Below are 14566 nucleotides of genomic sequence, written 5' to 3' on the forward strand. Positions count from 1 at the left end.
GAGAGGGGAAAAAAAGAGCCAAACCCAGTAGAGATCCTTCCCTGGCAGGGTTTGGGGTGTGGAGCCCACAGTGGGCAGCTTTCCACAGCCTCCCCTGGAACGAGGAGGGGAGCAGGTTTTGGGAGTCACCTCAGAGGTTCATCCGAAGTCCAGAGGCACTGAACACCACAAAGCCCCAGCCCCACAGGGCACATCCACAGGACATTGACATCAGGGACACCTCAGAGGTGTCAGAATCCATCCCAAAGTGCCCCCCTGAGTCATTCCTGCAGTCTGCACTGGATGCAACAGATCTGGAGTTTACTGCCCTGGGCATTCCCCCCTGGCCTGAGCTACATTAACCCTTGGGATTCTGTGCTTTCGTGGCACCATCAGCACCAAGAGCACTGGAGAGGATCAATAGAACATCACTGGGATCTGTGGAGTGATGGTATTTTCGTTATTCTGTCCCCGTCACTCTCTTTCTGTCCTCCCCCACCTATTTTCTATCTCTCTATTTTCTGTCTCATGTTTACTATCAGATAAACCCATACTATTGTCATGGCATCTGGTCTCATTTGCACCTTAATTCAGGCAGAGGCATTTTTAATAACTTTAATAACTGGATCCTGACAGAGTCTAAAGGTCTTTTCCAGCCTTGGTGATTCTGGGATTCCTTCTTTGACCCCAGCAGCCAAGCTTGTGTCCTGGAGCAGAGCAGGATGACCCTGGAGGAGCATCTGGGAAATTTGTCTGACACTCCCTGCCCTCATCCCTGTGCCAGAACGAGGACATTTGTCCCAGAAATTGCTGTCCCACCTCCTCATGGCCCCTTCCCCAGGCACATCCTGCTGTTCCTCACAGCAATCCTTGGATGGCTCCTCAGCTCTTGGAGTTTGGCACATCCACATCCATCCCTCACACAACGTCCCAGGGGAGGCCCTGGCTACAGGGAAGGGTGAAATGGGAGCAGCAGAGCTTTCCCTCAGTGCAGCCTCCACACTAAAATAAGCAGATGGTAAGGTGACATGTTAAACATGTTAAATTAACATGTTTTAAGGATGTTCAATTAACTGTGATCCTATGAGAACTTTAAACAGAGAAATTAGAGTGATAAAGATGCTGTACCCCCAGGAAGATGATTTCAGAGATAGATAATGAGAACCTTTACCTTTAAACAACTCATCTTTAAAACACTACCCCATAAGTTAGCACAGCCCATAAACACAACTATAACAAAACTTATAAAAAATGAGGATTTCACAATTACAAATTTCCCTGGGTGGCTGCTATTCATAAAGAGAACCACAAGAAAACTGTTTTCTTGTAGAGAAGTCTCCATAACATTAACAAGAGGGACTTCTCTCCCTAACACAGACTATTTTAGAAGTAGTAAACTGACTGAAATTTTAGGTTCTTTTTCTCTACATTGTCAGTAAAAAAGAAAAAGTTATAAGAAAAGAAAAGTATCCTAAAGATTTTATTCTAATTCTTATTACTCTTTCTTTTAGTTGCTGTTAATAAATTTTTCTTTATACCTTTTTAAGATTTTAAACCTACTTTACCTTTCTCCTCATCCTGTATCACAGCAAAAAATAAGAAAATACATTCTAGTGAGCACACTAATAATTAACCAACACTGAACCCACCACACCAATTAATACATTAACCAAAAAATCTCAAATTAACAAACCAAAACCACCACACAAAAATCAGTATTCCCACCCAATTTCAAACTCAAACTGCCACACACAGTCATTTAAATCACACTCCTCCAGCCTGAGCTGTTCAAGCTCATGGTACAGGAGAGTTTTCTTCCCTCTGGATGAACAGGAAAGTTTTCTTCCTGGGCATTCCCTTGGATATGTGAAAATGATCCTGATTTCCTGGGAAGTCTCTCCCTCCATCCAGGGTCAATCCATGATCCCTGCAGCAGCTCCCTGTGCCAGAGACAGCTCCCCAAAGCTTGTCCCAGGCAGGGACAGGGATCTCAGGGTGACAATTCCAGGGCTGTAAGGGCCAGGGATGCAGGAGGTGAGAGATGAGAGGGGAAGAGAGGAGCAGCACAGCCTCTCCCAAGGCAGGGGCCAGCAGGGTCCTGCTGCTGGGATCCGCAGCCCATCCCCTGGGATGGGATTTTCAGCAGGAATTTGCCCATGGAAAGGGTGCTCAGGCCTTGGCAGGGGCTGCCCAGGGAGCTCTGCAGTGCCCATCCCTGCAGGTGTGCCCTGGAGGTGGCACTGAGTGCTCTGGGCTGGGCACAAGGTGGCCATGGGGCACAGCTGGGACTTGATGATCTTGGAGATCTTTTCTGTGTTTGAATTTGGGAGCTTTTCCAAAGTCAGATAAAAATTCAAGTTGGTGAGTGAGCAGTGAAGGCAGGTTGAAAAATAAGAACTGCATTTGAAAAGGCATTGCAAAATAACATTTAATATTAATAGAAGAATTACATTCATGTATGGTATGGGATACACAACCATCACAATGCTCTACACTTCAAGTCCTGCTGCTCTTCAGCAGTTTCCCTTGGTTGCACCTCCTGATTTTTTCTTTCAGGACAATGAAATCCTTTGGAATATTTCCAGGTCTCCCTCTGAGCACTGTGGCTCTGCTATATCGGAGCTGAAGTGTCCCAAAGACAAAGCTGAGCTTGGTTAGACTGAAAAGCAAAATCACAGCAAAGCAAAAGCATTTCCTGCCCTGGAAAAGCAGAGAATGTCTGGAGTTCCAGGCAAAAACATTTCCAGATTCATGGCCAGTGAGGCTGTTCTGCTTTGGCAGGAGCAGCTCAGAGCAGGAGAGCCCTGCTGTGGCTCCTCAGTGGATTTATCAGTAGGAATTCTTAGTCCCACATGGAGCAGTAATAAAGTTATGGAATAAAGGAATAAAATATTCCCCTTTGGGCCTGTGGAACTCTGCCCCTCCAGCACTCAAACAGGACTTTTTGTTAAAGCCCTTTCCTCCTTTTTCACATGTTATTTAAAATTATAAAAGATCTGCTTGGATACTAAATTTTAATGAACTTTTTCTTCTGAAGAGGAAGGATTCTGCAGGTGCCTCAAATGTCTGATGCCATTGAAAGCAGTTTAATGACCAAAAGTTGTCTTAGATTTTAACACCATTTGACAGAATCATGGAATAACAGAATCCTGGAATGGTTTGGGTTGGAAAGGACCTCAAAGCCCACCCAGAGCCACCCCTGCCATGGCAGGGACACCTCCCACTGTCCCAGGCTGCTCCAGCCTGGCCTTGGGCACTGCCAGGGCTCCAGGGGCAGCCCCAGCTGCTCTGGGAATTCCATCCCAGCCCCTCCCAGCCAGGAATTCCTTCCCAACATCCCATCTAACCCTGCTCTTCTTTATCAGCATTTTAAGGGAAATATCCAAGTGTGGAATGCAACCAGCAGGAAACTGAAAGTACCAATCCATCCTGAGTATTCAATAATCCATAGAAAATATTGAAGACAGGTAGGAAATGAACACCAACATTTTAACAGTGGCCTGCTCCAACATTCAAGTCATGATTTCAAAGGATAACTTTTCACTTGTGCTCATTGCAACAGCATTAGAAAGCATTAATAAATTATACTCATAGAAATAATTCACATTCTTAATGACCACACCTCAGTCCACCACTTCCTTCACTGTAAAAATGCAAAGGATTTAAATAAGTTTAGCACAAGCCTATTGTGCTGTTATTTTTGTACACTATTCCAGTGTGAGAGTGAAGGATGTTTCATTATTTTGGTTTATAAAGCCAAGATGAAAATCTCATCCACCTGTACCTAAAACCCACTGCAGAGAAGCCTCCCTTGTTGTTATGGGAGTTTGGGATAAAGAAATCCTTGACTCCCAACCAGATTTTTCCCATGTCCTTTTTAACTTAGGAAAAGCACTGGGATGATCCCCCTACCCCTCTCAGCATCCAGGAGCAGCCAAATACATTCTTTTGTACAAAAAATGTTCTTACAAAAACAAACAAAAAAGAATATTATTTTCATTTTAGTTAAGCAATTTCTATTTTTACAGCATTTTCTTCATTTAGTTGCATTTCAGAAGCTGCAGCCACCTGAGTCACTGAAAGAACTAAAGTTTTTAATTTAAAAAATATGAATTTAAATGTCTTAATCAATTAATTGAAATCAAAACCCCCTCAAGTAATGCTAATTACAGAATGTTCCTGCATTGGTTTGTGTTTTATGAACATTTCTGATTTGTTAGGAATTGCTCAGCCTGAAGCTGCTGCTCTAGCACAGAGCTGAAATTACAGCCAGGGCAAAGCTGCAGCTCTTTGCACAATGCTGAGACTCAGACAATCCATCTGTGGGGAATTTGGGGGATTTTTTTTAGAATTTGATCAATTTAGGGCAAATTAGGGGCTTTCACCTCAGGAAATGACTCGCTGCAAACTGATTGTACACTGACATGCAATATTGGATTTTCCTTCTATTTTCCTTCAGGACACAGTTCCAAAAGCACTTTAAAGTCCTGGAGAAGTCCCAGGGCAGCTGCTCCTTCCACCAAGTCCAAAATATTCTTCCCTTATTTACAAAATGTCTTTAACCCTTCCCACAGAAAACAAATAAACCTCAGGAACTCTGAGAAATTCCCACCAAACTGCCTTTTTTTCCCACCACAGCAACTGGAGATTCCTGTTTTTTTCCACCAGCTCCTGAAGAACTGAAGAGAAATCCCAAAATGCAGCTGGAAATCCCAAAATGCAGCTGGAAATCTGGGGAAAAAAACGGAATTTCAGCCAAGCTTTCCCTGTGGTTGATGCAGCAGGAGTGTCCCAGGTGAGGCTCAACTTTCCATATTTTCCAGGAAATCCCATTCCACGCTGTCCTCCAGCTGCTGCAGGACCCTGCTGCTGCTGCCCAGGGAATCCAGGGGGGCAGCTGCAGAGGGGTGGGAATTGTGGGGGTCACTGCCAGGGGCTCTGAACGCCCAGCACAGGGTCTGGAAGAAAGGCAGCAGCTGGGTGATGCTGGACAGCGAGCGCAGGCTCAGCAGGGGGAACCTGGCATTCCTGGCAGCTCCCTCGGGGTGCTTTGGGTCCTGGAAGGGAAAAATAGCTGGGATTTATTAAAGGTAAAGGTTGGAAAGGACCTTGAAGATCATCCAGCTCATCCACGAGCTCTTCCACTGTCCCAGGGTGCTCCAAGCCCTGTCCAACCTGGCCTTGGACATTCCAGGGATCCAGGGGCAGGCACAGCTGCTCTGGGAAGCCTTTTCCTCTCCCTCACAGGGAATATCTAAAAATCCTTCAATAACTTAAAACCTGCCCTTTAAGGAGAACAACAACAGGTCAGGAGTGGCTGGAAGACTGCCATGAAATAATCTCATTTCCAGACCAAAGGCCTTGAAACCAAGATTTCTGTCTTTCCTTGCTGAGGTCGTTTATCTCTTGGAACTCAGAGATTCATAAATTTTATTTAAAATTTAAAAAACCCCAAAGCATTTGTTGGAAAAGAGGTGATTTTGCTTTCTTACAGAATTTCTGTCATGGAATGGTTTGGGTTGGGAGGGACATCAAAGATCAGCCAGTGCCAGGGGCAGGGACACCTTCATCTAGCCCAGGCTGCTCCAAACCCCATCCAGCCTGGCCTTGGGCAGGGATCCAGGGACAGCCACAGCTTCTCCTCCTCTTCCTCACAGGGAATATCTAAAAATCTCTTGAATAACTAAAAATCTTGTGTTTGGAAAAGTAAACTAATGGATTAAAAATAAAAAGGAGAAGTTTCTTTACCCCATATTTCATCTTGAGCAGATCCATGATCCTCACAATGTGTGGTTGGCATTCCTGGTGGTTTTCCACCAGGTGGGAGGTGACAGGAGATGATTCTGTGTCCACCTCTGGCACAAAGGCCCATTTGTACCTGTAATAAATGGTTTGATTCCTTAAAAAGGTGAAATCCTTGTTTGGATCATGCCTGTTTTAGTGCATCACTGCTTGTTTCTACAAAAATCTGTCACAAATGTTCTTCTTTGCTATTAATGAATTGTTACATTACTAATTTGGCAATATTTAAATACAGCCAGCTCCAAAACATTCCCAGGTGTGTGCAGATGGAAAACAATCTCCACCCTTCTCCTCTCCCAATTTTCCAAGTTCAGGAATCTCCCAAAGAGGATGGGGAAATCCTCCTACACCACAACCAAATTCTTCTCCCAAATCCCATTTATCACCATATTTATCACCAAATATTCAATATCACCACTCCTAAAGGAACTGAGGAAAGGCAAAACAAAACCTTGAGGAAAACAGAATTCTTTCAAAGGCTAAAGGAACAGGAGGAGAGGGACTCACATTTGGAAGAGCTGCATCCTGTCAGGGGGGAAGGAAAGTGCAGTGTCCAGGAATTTGCAGGCTGCCAGGTACAGGCACAGCTCCTTGGGCTGGATCTCAGCCCCTGAGCCTCTGGCTTTGCTCATTTTGCTGTTCCTGTGTTTCAATTTTAAAAAAAAGTCCCATTCAAACTCCAATCCACCCAAGGTTTTTCAGTCAGCACAAGAGGAATGCCCACATTTACACAAAGGAGCTCTTGGACAATTATTTTTATTCTTCATGGGGCTCTTGTATGAGCATTTTTATTTTAATTTTGCTCTGTAGGAGCAAAATAATCTAAAATATGCCAAAAAATGGCACCACGTTAAAATATTCAGCTGCCAATTCAGCATTTCTTTTTGTACACAACTAATACTTAGTACTTATATTTTTAAGCCTATCACTATTTTAGCTGCTAAAAAAAGTCTAAATTATGATTTAGCAGTAATAGAAAAATAAAAATATAATAGCAAAATGTCCTGTTATCCTATCCCAGAGAATTAATTAATTAATTTTAAAGAAATCTCTCAAACTCTCCTTCCTATCCCAGAAAATTAATTAAATTAAATAATTTTAAAGAAGTCTCTCAAATGGCAGCTCTTACTTTGCTGGTTCCTCTTCCTCAGTTAAATCTTCCTCCAGCTGTAGAAATGTCTGGATCTTTAAAGAAATAATTATTGAGAAGCTGAAATGTTCACACAACTCAATCCCAACTAGAAGTGATGATTTCCTTTGAAAAGGAACCTTTATGACATGTAACAAATTAATAATTCAGGCAGCAGATTCCATTAACAACACCAAAATTAATCCAAAAAGGAATTTCCTAATGACAATTTAACTTTTCCCCCCCAGATGATCAGATTAATGTAAAACTGTGGAAACATTTCCAAGCAGGGAAGAGGAAAAAGCTAAACTGGGAAAACCACAAGTTGATTTTTTTCAAATGGAATTTTTTTTTTTAAATGCTCAAAGCTTCTTTCTTACCAGTTCTGTGACCATGATTGGCCACAAGGAGGTGAGATGTTGAGGGGAAATCCTCAACAGGAGAACTCTGAAGAAGAGAAACATCTGGGCAGCCACCAGAGAAGTCTGGCCCACGCGCAGGTTCTCAGTCAGGCGTTCTGGGGGAAGCATAAAAAAGGGAAAAAGTAAAATAAAAGCAGCATTTTCCTGAATTTGAGTTGTTTTGGGAATTCAAGTGTGCAATGTGGAATGGTTTAGGTTGGGAGGGACCTCAAAGCCCACCCAGTGCCACCCCTGCCATGGCAGGGACACCTCCCACTGTCCCAGGCTGCTCCAGCCCCAGTGTCCAACCTGGCCTTGGGCACTGCCAGGGATCCAGGGGCAGCCCCAGCTGCTCTGGGAATTCCATCCCAGCCCCTGCCCACCCTGCCAGGGAACAATTCCTCATTGCCAAGATCCCACCCAGCCCTGCCCTCTGGCACTGGGAGCCATTCCCTGGCTCCTGTCACTCTCCACCTTGTGGAAGGTGGCAAAACACAATTCTTACTTGATCATCAGTTTTGGGCTGAGTTCTTTGCATTGTATTAACTAAATTGTAATTCAGGCAAAGACTGAGTGGGTTTATGGTGCACAAAATGCGATCAGAACTGGCATTTAAGGAGAACAGCAGGTCAAGAGTGGCTGGAAGATTGCTGTGAAATAATCCCATTTCCAGACCAAAGGTATTTGCAGGGACCTCTGTGGCAGGGAGGAAGGATGAATCTGATTCCATGTTCTCAGAGGGCTAATTTATTATTTTATGACTCTATATTATATTAAAGAATACTAAACTATACTAAAGAATACAGAAAGGATCCTTACAGAAGGCTAAAAAGATAATAAAGAAAACTGGTGACTCTTTCCAGAGCCCTGACACAGCCTGGCCCTGGTTGGCCACAGAGTGAAAACAGCTCCCAGCAGAATGCAATGGAACAATCACCTGGGGGTGAACAATCTCCAAACACATTCCACATGGGCACAGCACAGGAGAAACAAATGAGAGAAGAATTGTTTTCCTTTTCTCTGAGGCTTCTCAGCTTCCCAGGAGAAAACTCCTAGGTGAAGGGATTGTTCAGAGAATGTGAATGTCACACAAAGGCCTTGAAACCAAGATTTCTGTCTGTCCTTGCTGAGGTCATTTATTTCTTGGAACTCAGAGATTCATAAATTTTATTCAAAATATAAAAAACCCCAAAGCATTTGTTGGAAAAGAGGTGACTTTGCTTTCATACAGAATTTCTGTCATGGAATGGTTTGGGGTGGGAGGGACATCAAAGATCAGCCAGTGCCAGGGACAGGGACACCTTCATCTAGCCCAGGCTGCTCCAAACCCCATCCAGCCTGGCCTTGGGCACTGCCAGGGATCCAGGGGCTTCCGTGGCCAAAGGGATTTGTGCTGCAGCCCAGGGAAGGGCAGGGCTGGAGGCTCACCCTGGATCAGGGGCAGGTACAGGTGGTACTGGTCGATCTCCCCGCTGAAGACGGCGAACGCCTGGCGCTTCAGCAGCATGGCCTTCTGCTCACAGCTGGGGTACAGCTTCAGGGCACTGCTCTGCATGGCTGCAACACAGCACAGTTATCCACCCCACAGCAACTGCCTGCCTTTGGGGCTGGGCATCATCCCTGGCTCCTGAAATCTTCCAGAACAAAAAACTCTCCTGGGCCACTGATCGTGAATTTGTCTTGTGTAGTAAAATTTGTCTTGTGTTGTAACACAATTATTGTTTTAGAAAGGATGAGAAAGAGACTGAAGGTGCTTGAGGCCAATTTAAGGGGTCTCATCCCACCCTTTCCCCCAGGATTTGTTCTTCCACACTCTCCTGGAGCCTGAATTAGAGGTCACAGCACAGCAATGGAAGTTTGCTGCACTGCTCATGGCAGACACCTGCAGAGTTTGCCAAAGTCTCCTCCTGGGAAAGGTCCCACTTGGACACCTCTAAACTAGAGCAAAATGTCAATGTGGGAACCCAACAGAAGCACCTCCACAGCAAAACCTCCTCTGGTGTGTTCCAGACGTGATCAAAGTCCAAATTTAACTCAGCTTTAGCTGGGAATGAAGTTAATAAAATGGTCAGTTGTGCACAGTCAGCACTTTATGGATAAATCAGTGTAATAAAAATGCACCCAAATGGCTCAAATGCAAATAGATTTCAAATTAAGGTAGAAATTTAATGATCAGCAGCTGATACTTACTCATCAAATCCTTAAACATGGTTTTCTCATGTGTGAGGAGATGATCAATGATGGATCTCCAGCTGCAGGAGAGAAAGAAGGAATTAGATATCCAGGGAAAGCTGAGGTGTGGATTCACCTCAGAAATTACTTGGGTCAAATTTTTCATACAAAGAAAGAGTTTCAGGCAGGATTTGTGTGCAGACTCTTGTCTGGAGCAGAATTAGTGCTGAGACCCATTTTTAACATTATCCCATTCCATAAGAAAGAACTAAATGGAATTTTCCCAATGTTACTCTTCTCCTTTGAAGCCTTCTTTCCTTGTAAAATCAGAATACAAGCTTGGAGTGCTGCAATTCCATCTTACTGAGTGCAGGAAGTGTCCATCTGGAAAAAAGATGGATCCATGTACAATTCCAGCACTTCTTTCTTCCAGGCTCTCTTGGTGTAGGCGTATCCACTCAGGGAGCTGAGCAGCTGAGCACCAGCACGGAAACTGGGAACGTTGTAGGCACTGGGGGAGAGGACAAAACTGATCAGTATGGGCTTTTTTAAAGTTCAAAAATAGATTCCAGCTCACAAAAGGGTTGGTTTGAATGAGATCTTTAGGAAGGAATTGTTCCCTGGCAGGGTGGGCAGGGGCTGGGATGGAATTCCCAGAGCAGCTGGGGCTGCCTCTGGATCCCTGGCAGTGCCCAAGGCCAGGTTGGAGCAGCCTGGGACAGTGGGAGGTGTCCCTGCCATGGCAGGGATGGCTCTGGGTGGGCTTTGAGGTTCCTCCCAACCTAAACCATTCCAGGATTCCATGCCCTGTGTCCCCATTGGATAACATCATCTTTCCCAGATTTGTGAGTAAAACTAGGGAGGGGATTGGGAGAGATGATGCTTTCCTGCCTCCTGGTGGATCCTGGGACCTGCCCATGCTCTGCTGCCCCATCCCCATCCCCTGACAGGCACAGAAAGGGGAGATCTGAGCAAAACCCAAAATCCCAGGTGGGGCAACCAGACCTCAAACAACAACAGGTTCAGCTCCTGGGGAAACACTGCTCAAACCCAGCTCAAACCCATTAGAATGGGAACAGAGAATGGAGAAACAAGGGAGAACAGAAAGATGAGGGAGGGAAGATGGCAGGAGCAGGGAGAGACTGGCCTGTGGTTCCTCAGGTAGGGGAAGACAAAGTAGAGCAGGCGGGAGATGAGGGGCACGGCCTTGTCCTTCTCATCGCTGCGGTACACCACGTCCAGCAGGGAGGCCAGCACCTGCACAGGGCACACACACACTGCACACCACAGCTGCCACTGCTGCAAGTGTTCCAGCCATGCTTCAGGCTGGAAATCTGTGCAGTGGAACAGCCCCCAAAAGATTGGAACGCCTGTTTAATCTATCAGGAAAATCCTCCTCACAGAATTCACAGAATTCCCAGAATCCCTGGGTTGGGAGAGACCTTCAAGCCCATCGAGTCCAGCCCAGCCCCAACAGCCCAGCTGAGCCCTGGCACCCAGTGCCACCTCCAGGCTTTGTCAAACACACCCAGGGATGGGGACTCCACCACCTCCCCGGGCAGCCAGGCCAGAACTTTCTCCCCCTTGCTGGAAAAACCTTTTCCCTGTTCTCCAACCTGCATTTCCCTGGGTGCAGCTCCAGGCTGTGTGCTCTGGTTGTGTCAGTGCTGCTGGAGACAGAGCCCAGCCCCAGCTGAGCACAGGCACCTTTCAGGAGCTGTGAGAGAGATGAGGTCCTCAGCTTAAAAACCCCACAGATGAGAGGGCCCCACTGACCTCTGCCAGGAGAGAAAGGGCTTGGACACTGTAGATTGAAGGAGCAGAGGCAGAAACCATTGAAGATGGTGCCACTGATGTATCTAAAAAAAAGCAAAATAATCAAGTTTTCTCTTCAGACAGGTTTAAATGCTGATTCCTTATCTGCTGCCCAAACAGAACATTTATGTGCAAATTGGTGTTCATGAAATATGAAATGATGCAAACCCCACATCCTCAAACACCTCGTGCTCTTCACTGCCTGCAGCAGAGGCCAGGGAGCAGCAGGAGTCAGGGAAAGTCGAGTTACCATTGACATCCTCCACGTTGAATTCATCTGGCAAAATCTGAGGCTGAGCTTTCACTTCCAAATTCCTGCTCAGCCAACTGGTCTGTTCCAGGGAAGAGCCAGCAATGGTCCCCACAGCCTCCAGGATCTTCTGGGTCACTTCCTGTAATGTAACCAAAGTGGCATCAGATATTTAATTGGTGTGATGAATTCCCAGGGAAATGAGGAGCTGCAATGAAACCAAATTCAGCCAAAGCAAGGCAGAGGCTGTAAAAAGACATTTTCTGTCATTTTACTGGCAAGACTCTGAAGCAGAAGGGGAGATTGAATTTCTCTGTTGGCACATGAAACCCAAACCAGCCAGGTAAGCAGTGTTCAAACTGTGCTGGTGAAATAAGGCAGAACAGGAGGAGGATCCTGCTCTGCTCCTTTCTTTACACAGCTGAGCTCAGAGTCATTCCCTTTGCCAAGCCCAGCTGGGAGCTCCAAGGATCCATGAATTTTCCTAGACAGCTCGGAGACTTCAATATCCACACACAGACATCCCACTTGTGTTACCAGCTCAGTTCTGAGAAAAATAACAACAAAAAAAACCAGCTTTGAAAAGATTTCAAGCATTTGGGATAAAATTCTGTTTGTTTCTCATGTTTGAGTCTGTCCTGTTCACCAGGCCTCAGCCCAAATGGGTGGATGCACATCCAGGCACTCCCAAAACACAGGAATTCAGATCCGAAGCACAGATCAGGCCATCTCCACTTGTCCTTCCATGAGCAGTGCCAGGTTTAAGAACTAAAGGTGAGTTTGAACCCTCTGTACCTGCAGGTCTCTCTGGTCCTTTTTGTTCTCCAGGGTGGGTGTCCTTGTCACAAAGTCATTCAGGATGCTGTGGGGAGAGCAGAGCACCCTCAGTTAGGAATGGCACAGTACAAAACCTCAGTGGAACCTCTGCTCACTCCCACAGTACCTGAGGAGAAGGAAGTGGCCAGGAGGAGCCAAGTTCAGCTGCACAGACTCTCTGAGGAGCCCTAACAAGGGCTGGAAATTCTCCTGCAGGGCTGGGACAGGGAGTCTGCCAAAAAAAATAAAACCAAAGCACACCTGAGTGAAGGCAGAGTTAAGGAAAGAACAAAAAACAACAAATAAGAGGAACTTGGTGGCCTGAAAGCTTCAGGATCAGTCCTGCCCTTCCTGAGTGTCAGTGTGACAGCCCTGGCACTCTGTGTGTGTGTCAACAACCAAGGGACAACACGTTTCCTGCAGAGAAGTGTTCTGGGACACGGAGCTCAAAGGACAGAAAATGGCAATGCTGGCTGTTCCCTCCTTGGAGTCAAACAGAAAATTCTCTTTCAGAATGGCTGAGTTACCTCTGGATGAAAGCAAAACTGAACTGCAGCACTGGGATATCCACCAGAGAGGATTTCTGGAAAAGAAAAGCAAACCCACACTTATTTGTTATCAGAAGGAAGAAGAAAATCCAACCTGGCCTTGGGCACTGCCAGGGCTCCAGGGGCAGCCCCATCTGCTCTGGGAATTCCATCCCAGCCCCTGCCCACCCTCACAGGGAAGGATTTATTCCCAAAATCTCATTTTAGTACTTTTTAACCATAGTACTTTCTAATGATATAATTTCATACATGTTATTAATTATATATCTATTATCTAATTAATTCCTAATTATTACCAATTTCTTCTTCACTACATACATTGTTTTGCTCTAATACTTCCTCATACTCCTAACCAAATAATATTATTAATAACAACTTATATCATTATCTTCCATATCTCTAGACCATTTTACAAAAGAAAACCAATCAATATTTTATTGCTCACACAAAACACCATTATATGCTGGTTTTTGGCTTCTTTTTTCTACTTCTGTTGGAGTTGGGATTGAAGGTACTTGAGATGGTGTTTTGTGTTTAGGATTAGATGTTTATTTATACTTATTTATGCTACAGTCTCACAGCAGTGAGTTCTGCAGTATTGCACTAACAAGGCATAAAATGGCTAACTATCTTTCTATACAAGGTTTGTTAAGGTGAAACTATCTAATTTTAGAAATGACACCTAAATTATTTTCCCTTTTAACCTAATAAATAATCACTCGAAGTCTGCAATGGGGACTTTTTTATCCAGTGACACAAAACCACCCAAACCCATGGAGAAGAAGGTGAAGGAGGAGAAGAAGGAGGAGAAAAAGGAGGAGGTGAAGAAGGAGAAAGAGGAGGAGGAGAAGAAGAAGAAGAAGAAGTAGAAGAAGTAGAAGAAGAAGAAGAAGAAGAAGAAGAAGAAGAAGAAGAAGAAGAAGAAGAAGAAGGTGAAGGTGAAGGTGAAGAAGAAGAACAACGTGAAGAAGAAGGTGAAGAAGGTGAAGAAGAAGGTGAAGAAGGTGAAGAAGAAGAAGAAGAAGAAGGAGAAGAAGGTGAAGAAGGTGAAGAAGGACAAGAAGAAGCAGGAGCAGCCTCCACCACAAAACCTCCACCTTGCTTTCTATCTCTGACTGCATTCTAAACCCTTCAGCTCTGGGTTTCCCACCCTGGGATATCACACACTTCTATCCAAACTGCACCCCCACAATCCCAGCTCTGTCATTCCATTCTGGAAGCTTCTCCAGGCCCTCAGGTCACTGCAGTGTTCTCTGGGGGTCAGTGCTTGGCAGCACAGAAAGTCTGGAATTCTCAGCAGCCAGGGCTCCAACACATCTGTTTGTGTTTGCCCATTGAGCAAAGCCTGCAGTGCCCTTGACTTGCAAATTTTCTTTTTGATTGTCTGTGACTTGAAGAGAAAACTGATTTATTTCCCTGTTGAATGCTCTGGTGGCTCAAGGAAAGGAGTTCCCTTTCCCAAGAAGGGAGGCACAGTTTTTTCTAAACTTTTTCTAACATTGTTTCAAATCTCATTTCAGTATTTCCTGCCCTAAACACCTCTCACTGGGCCATGAATGCAGTGAGTTCCCCACCTCAGTGAGTGCAGTCACAGAGAATCCCAGAGCAGAGGCTTTTATCCCATTTCATCACCTCTGCTTTGCTTGGAAGCTTT

The 14566-nt window shown here is 45.2% G+C and overlaps 1 protein-coding gene across 2 annotated transcripts in view; it reads right to left on the bottom strand.

The window, feature by feature from the left end:
- Positions 1-2381: 2381 nt before the first annotated feature.
- Positions 2382-14566, bottom strand: part of DOP1B (DOP1 leucine zipper like protein B) — a 61932-nt gene continuing 49747 nt past the window's right edge. For both annotated transcript variants that reach the window (XM_059840152.1, XM_059840150.1), the window contains exons 24-37: positions 12892-12947; positions 12492-12596; positions 12344-12410; positions 11549-11690; positions 11260-11342; positions 10631-10740; positions 9848-9994; positions 9502-9563; positions 8740-8868; positions 7291-7427; positions 6911-6966; positions 6289-6423; positions 5728-5857; positions 2382-5036 (exon numbers count right to left, since the gene is read on the bottom strand). In XM_059840152.1, coding sequence (XP_059696135.1) covers positions 4782-5036; positions 5728-5857; positions 6289-6423; positions 6911-6966; positions 7291-7427; positions 8740-8868; positions 9502-9563; positions 9848-9994; positions 10631-10740; positions 11260-11342; positions 11549-11690; positions 12344-12410; positions 12492-12596; positions 12892-12947 — 1614 coding nt within the window. In that variant the 3' untranslated portion in view covers positions 2382-4781. The remainder of the gene's footprint in view (positions 5037-5727; positions 5858-6288; positions 6424-6910; positions 6967-7290; positions 7428-8739; positions 8869-9501; positions 9564-9847; positions 9995-10630; positions 10741-11259; positions 11343-11548; positions 11691-12343; positions 12411-12491; positions 12597-12891; positions 12948-14566) is intronic.

The sequence above is a fragment of the Haemorhous mexicanus genome, chromosome 2 (genome assembly GCF_027477595.1).
Source record: "Haemorhous mexicanus isolate bHaeMex1 chromosome 2, bHaeMex1.pri, whole genome shotgun sequence".
Taxonomy (NCBI): domain Eukaryota; kingdom Metazoa; phylum Chordata; class Aves; order Passeriformes; family Fringillidae; genus Haemorhous; species Haemorhous mexicanus.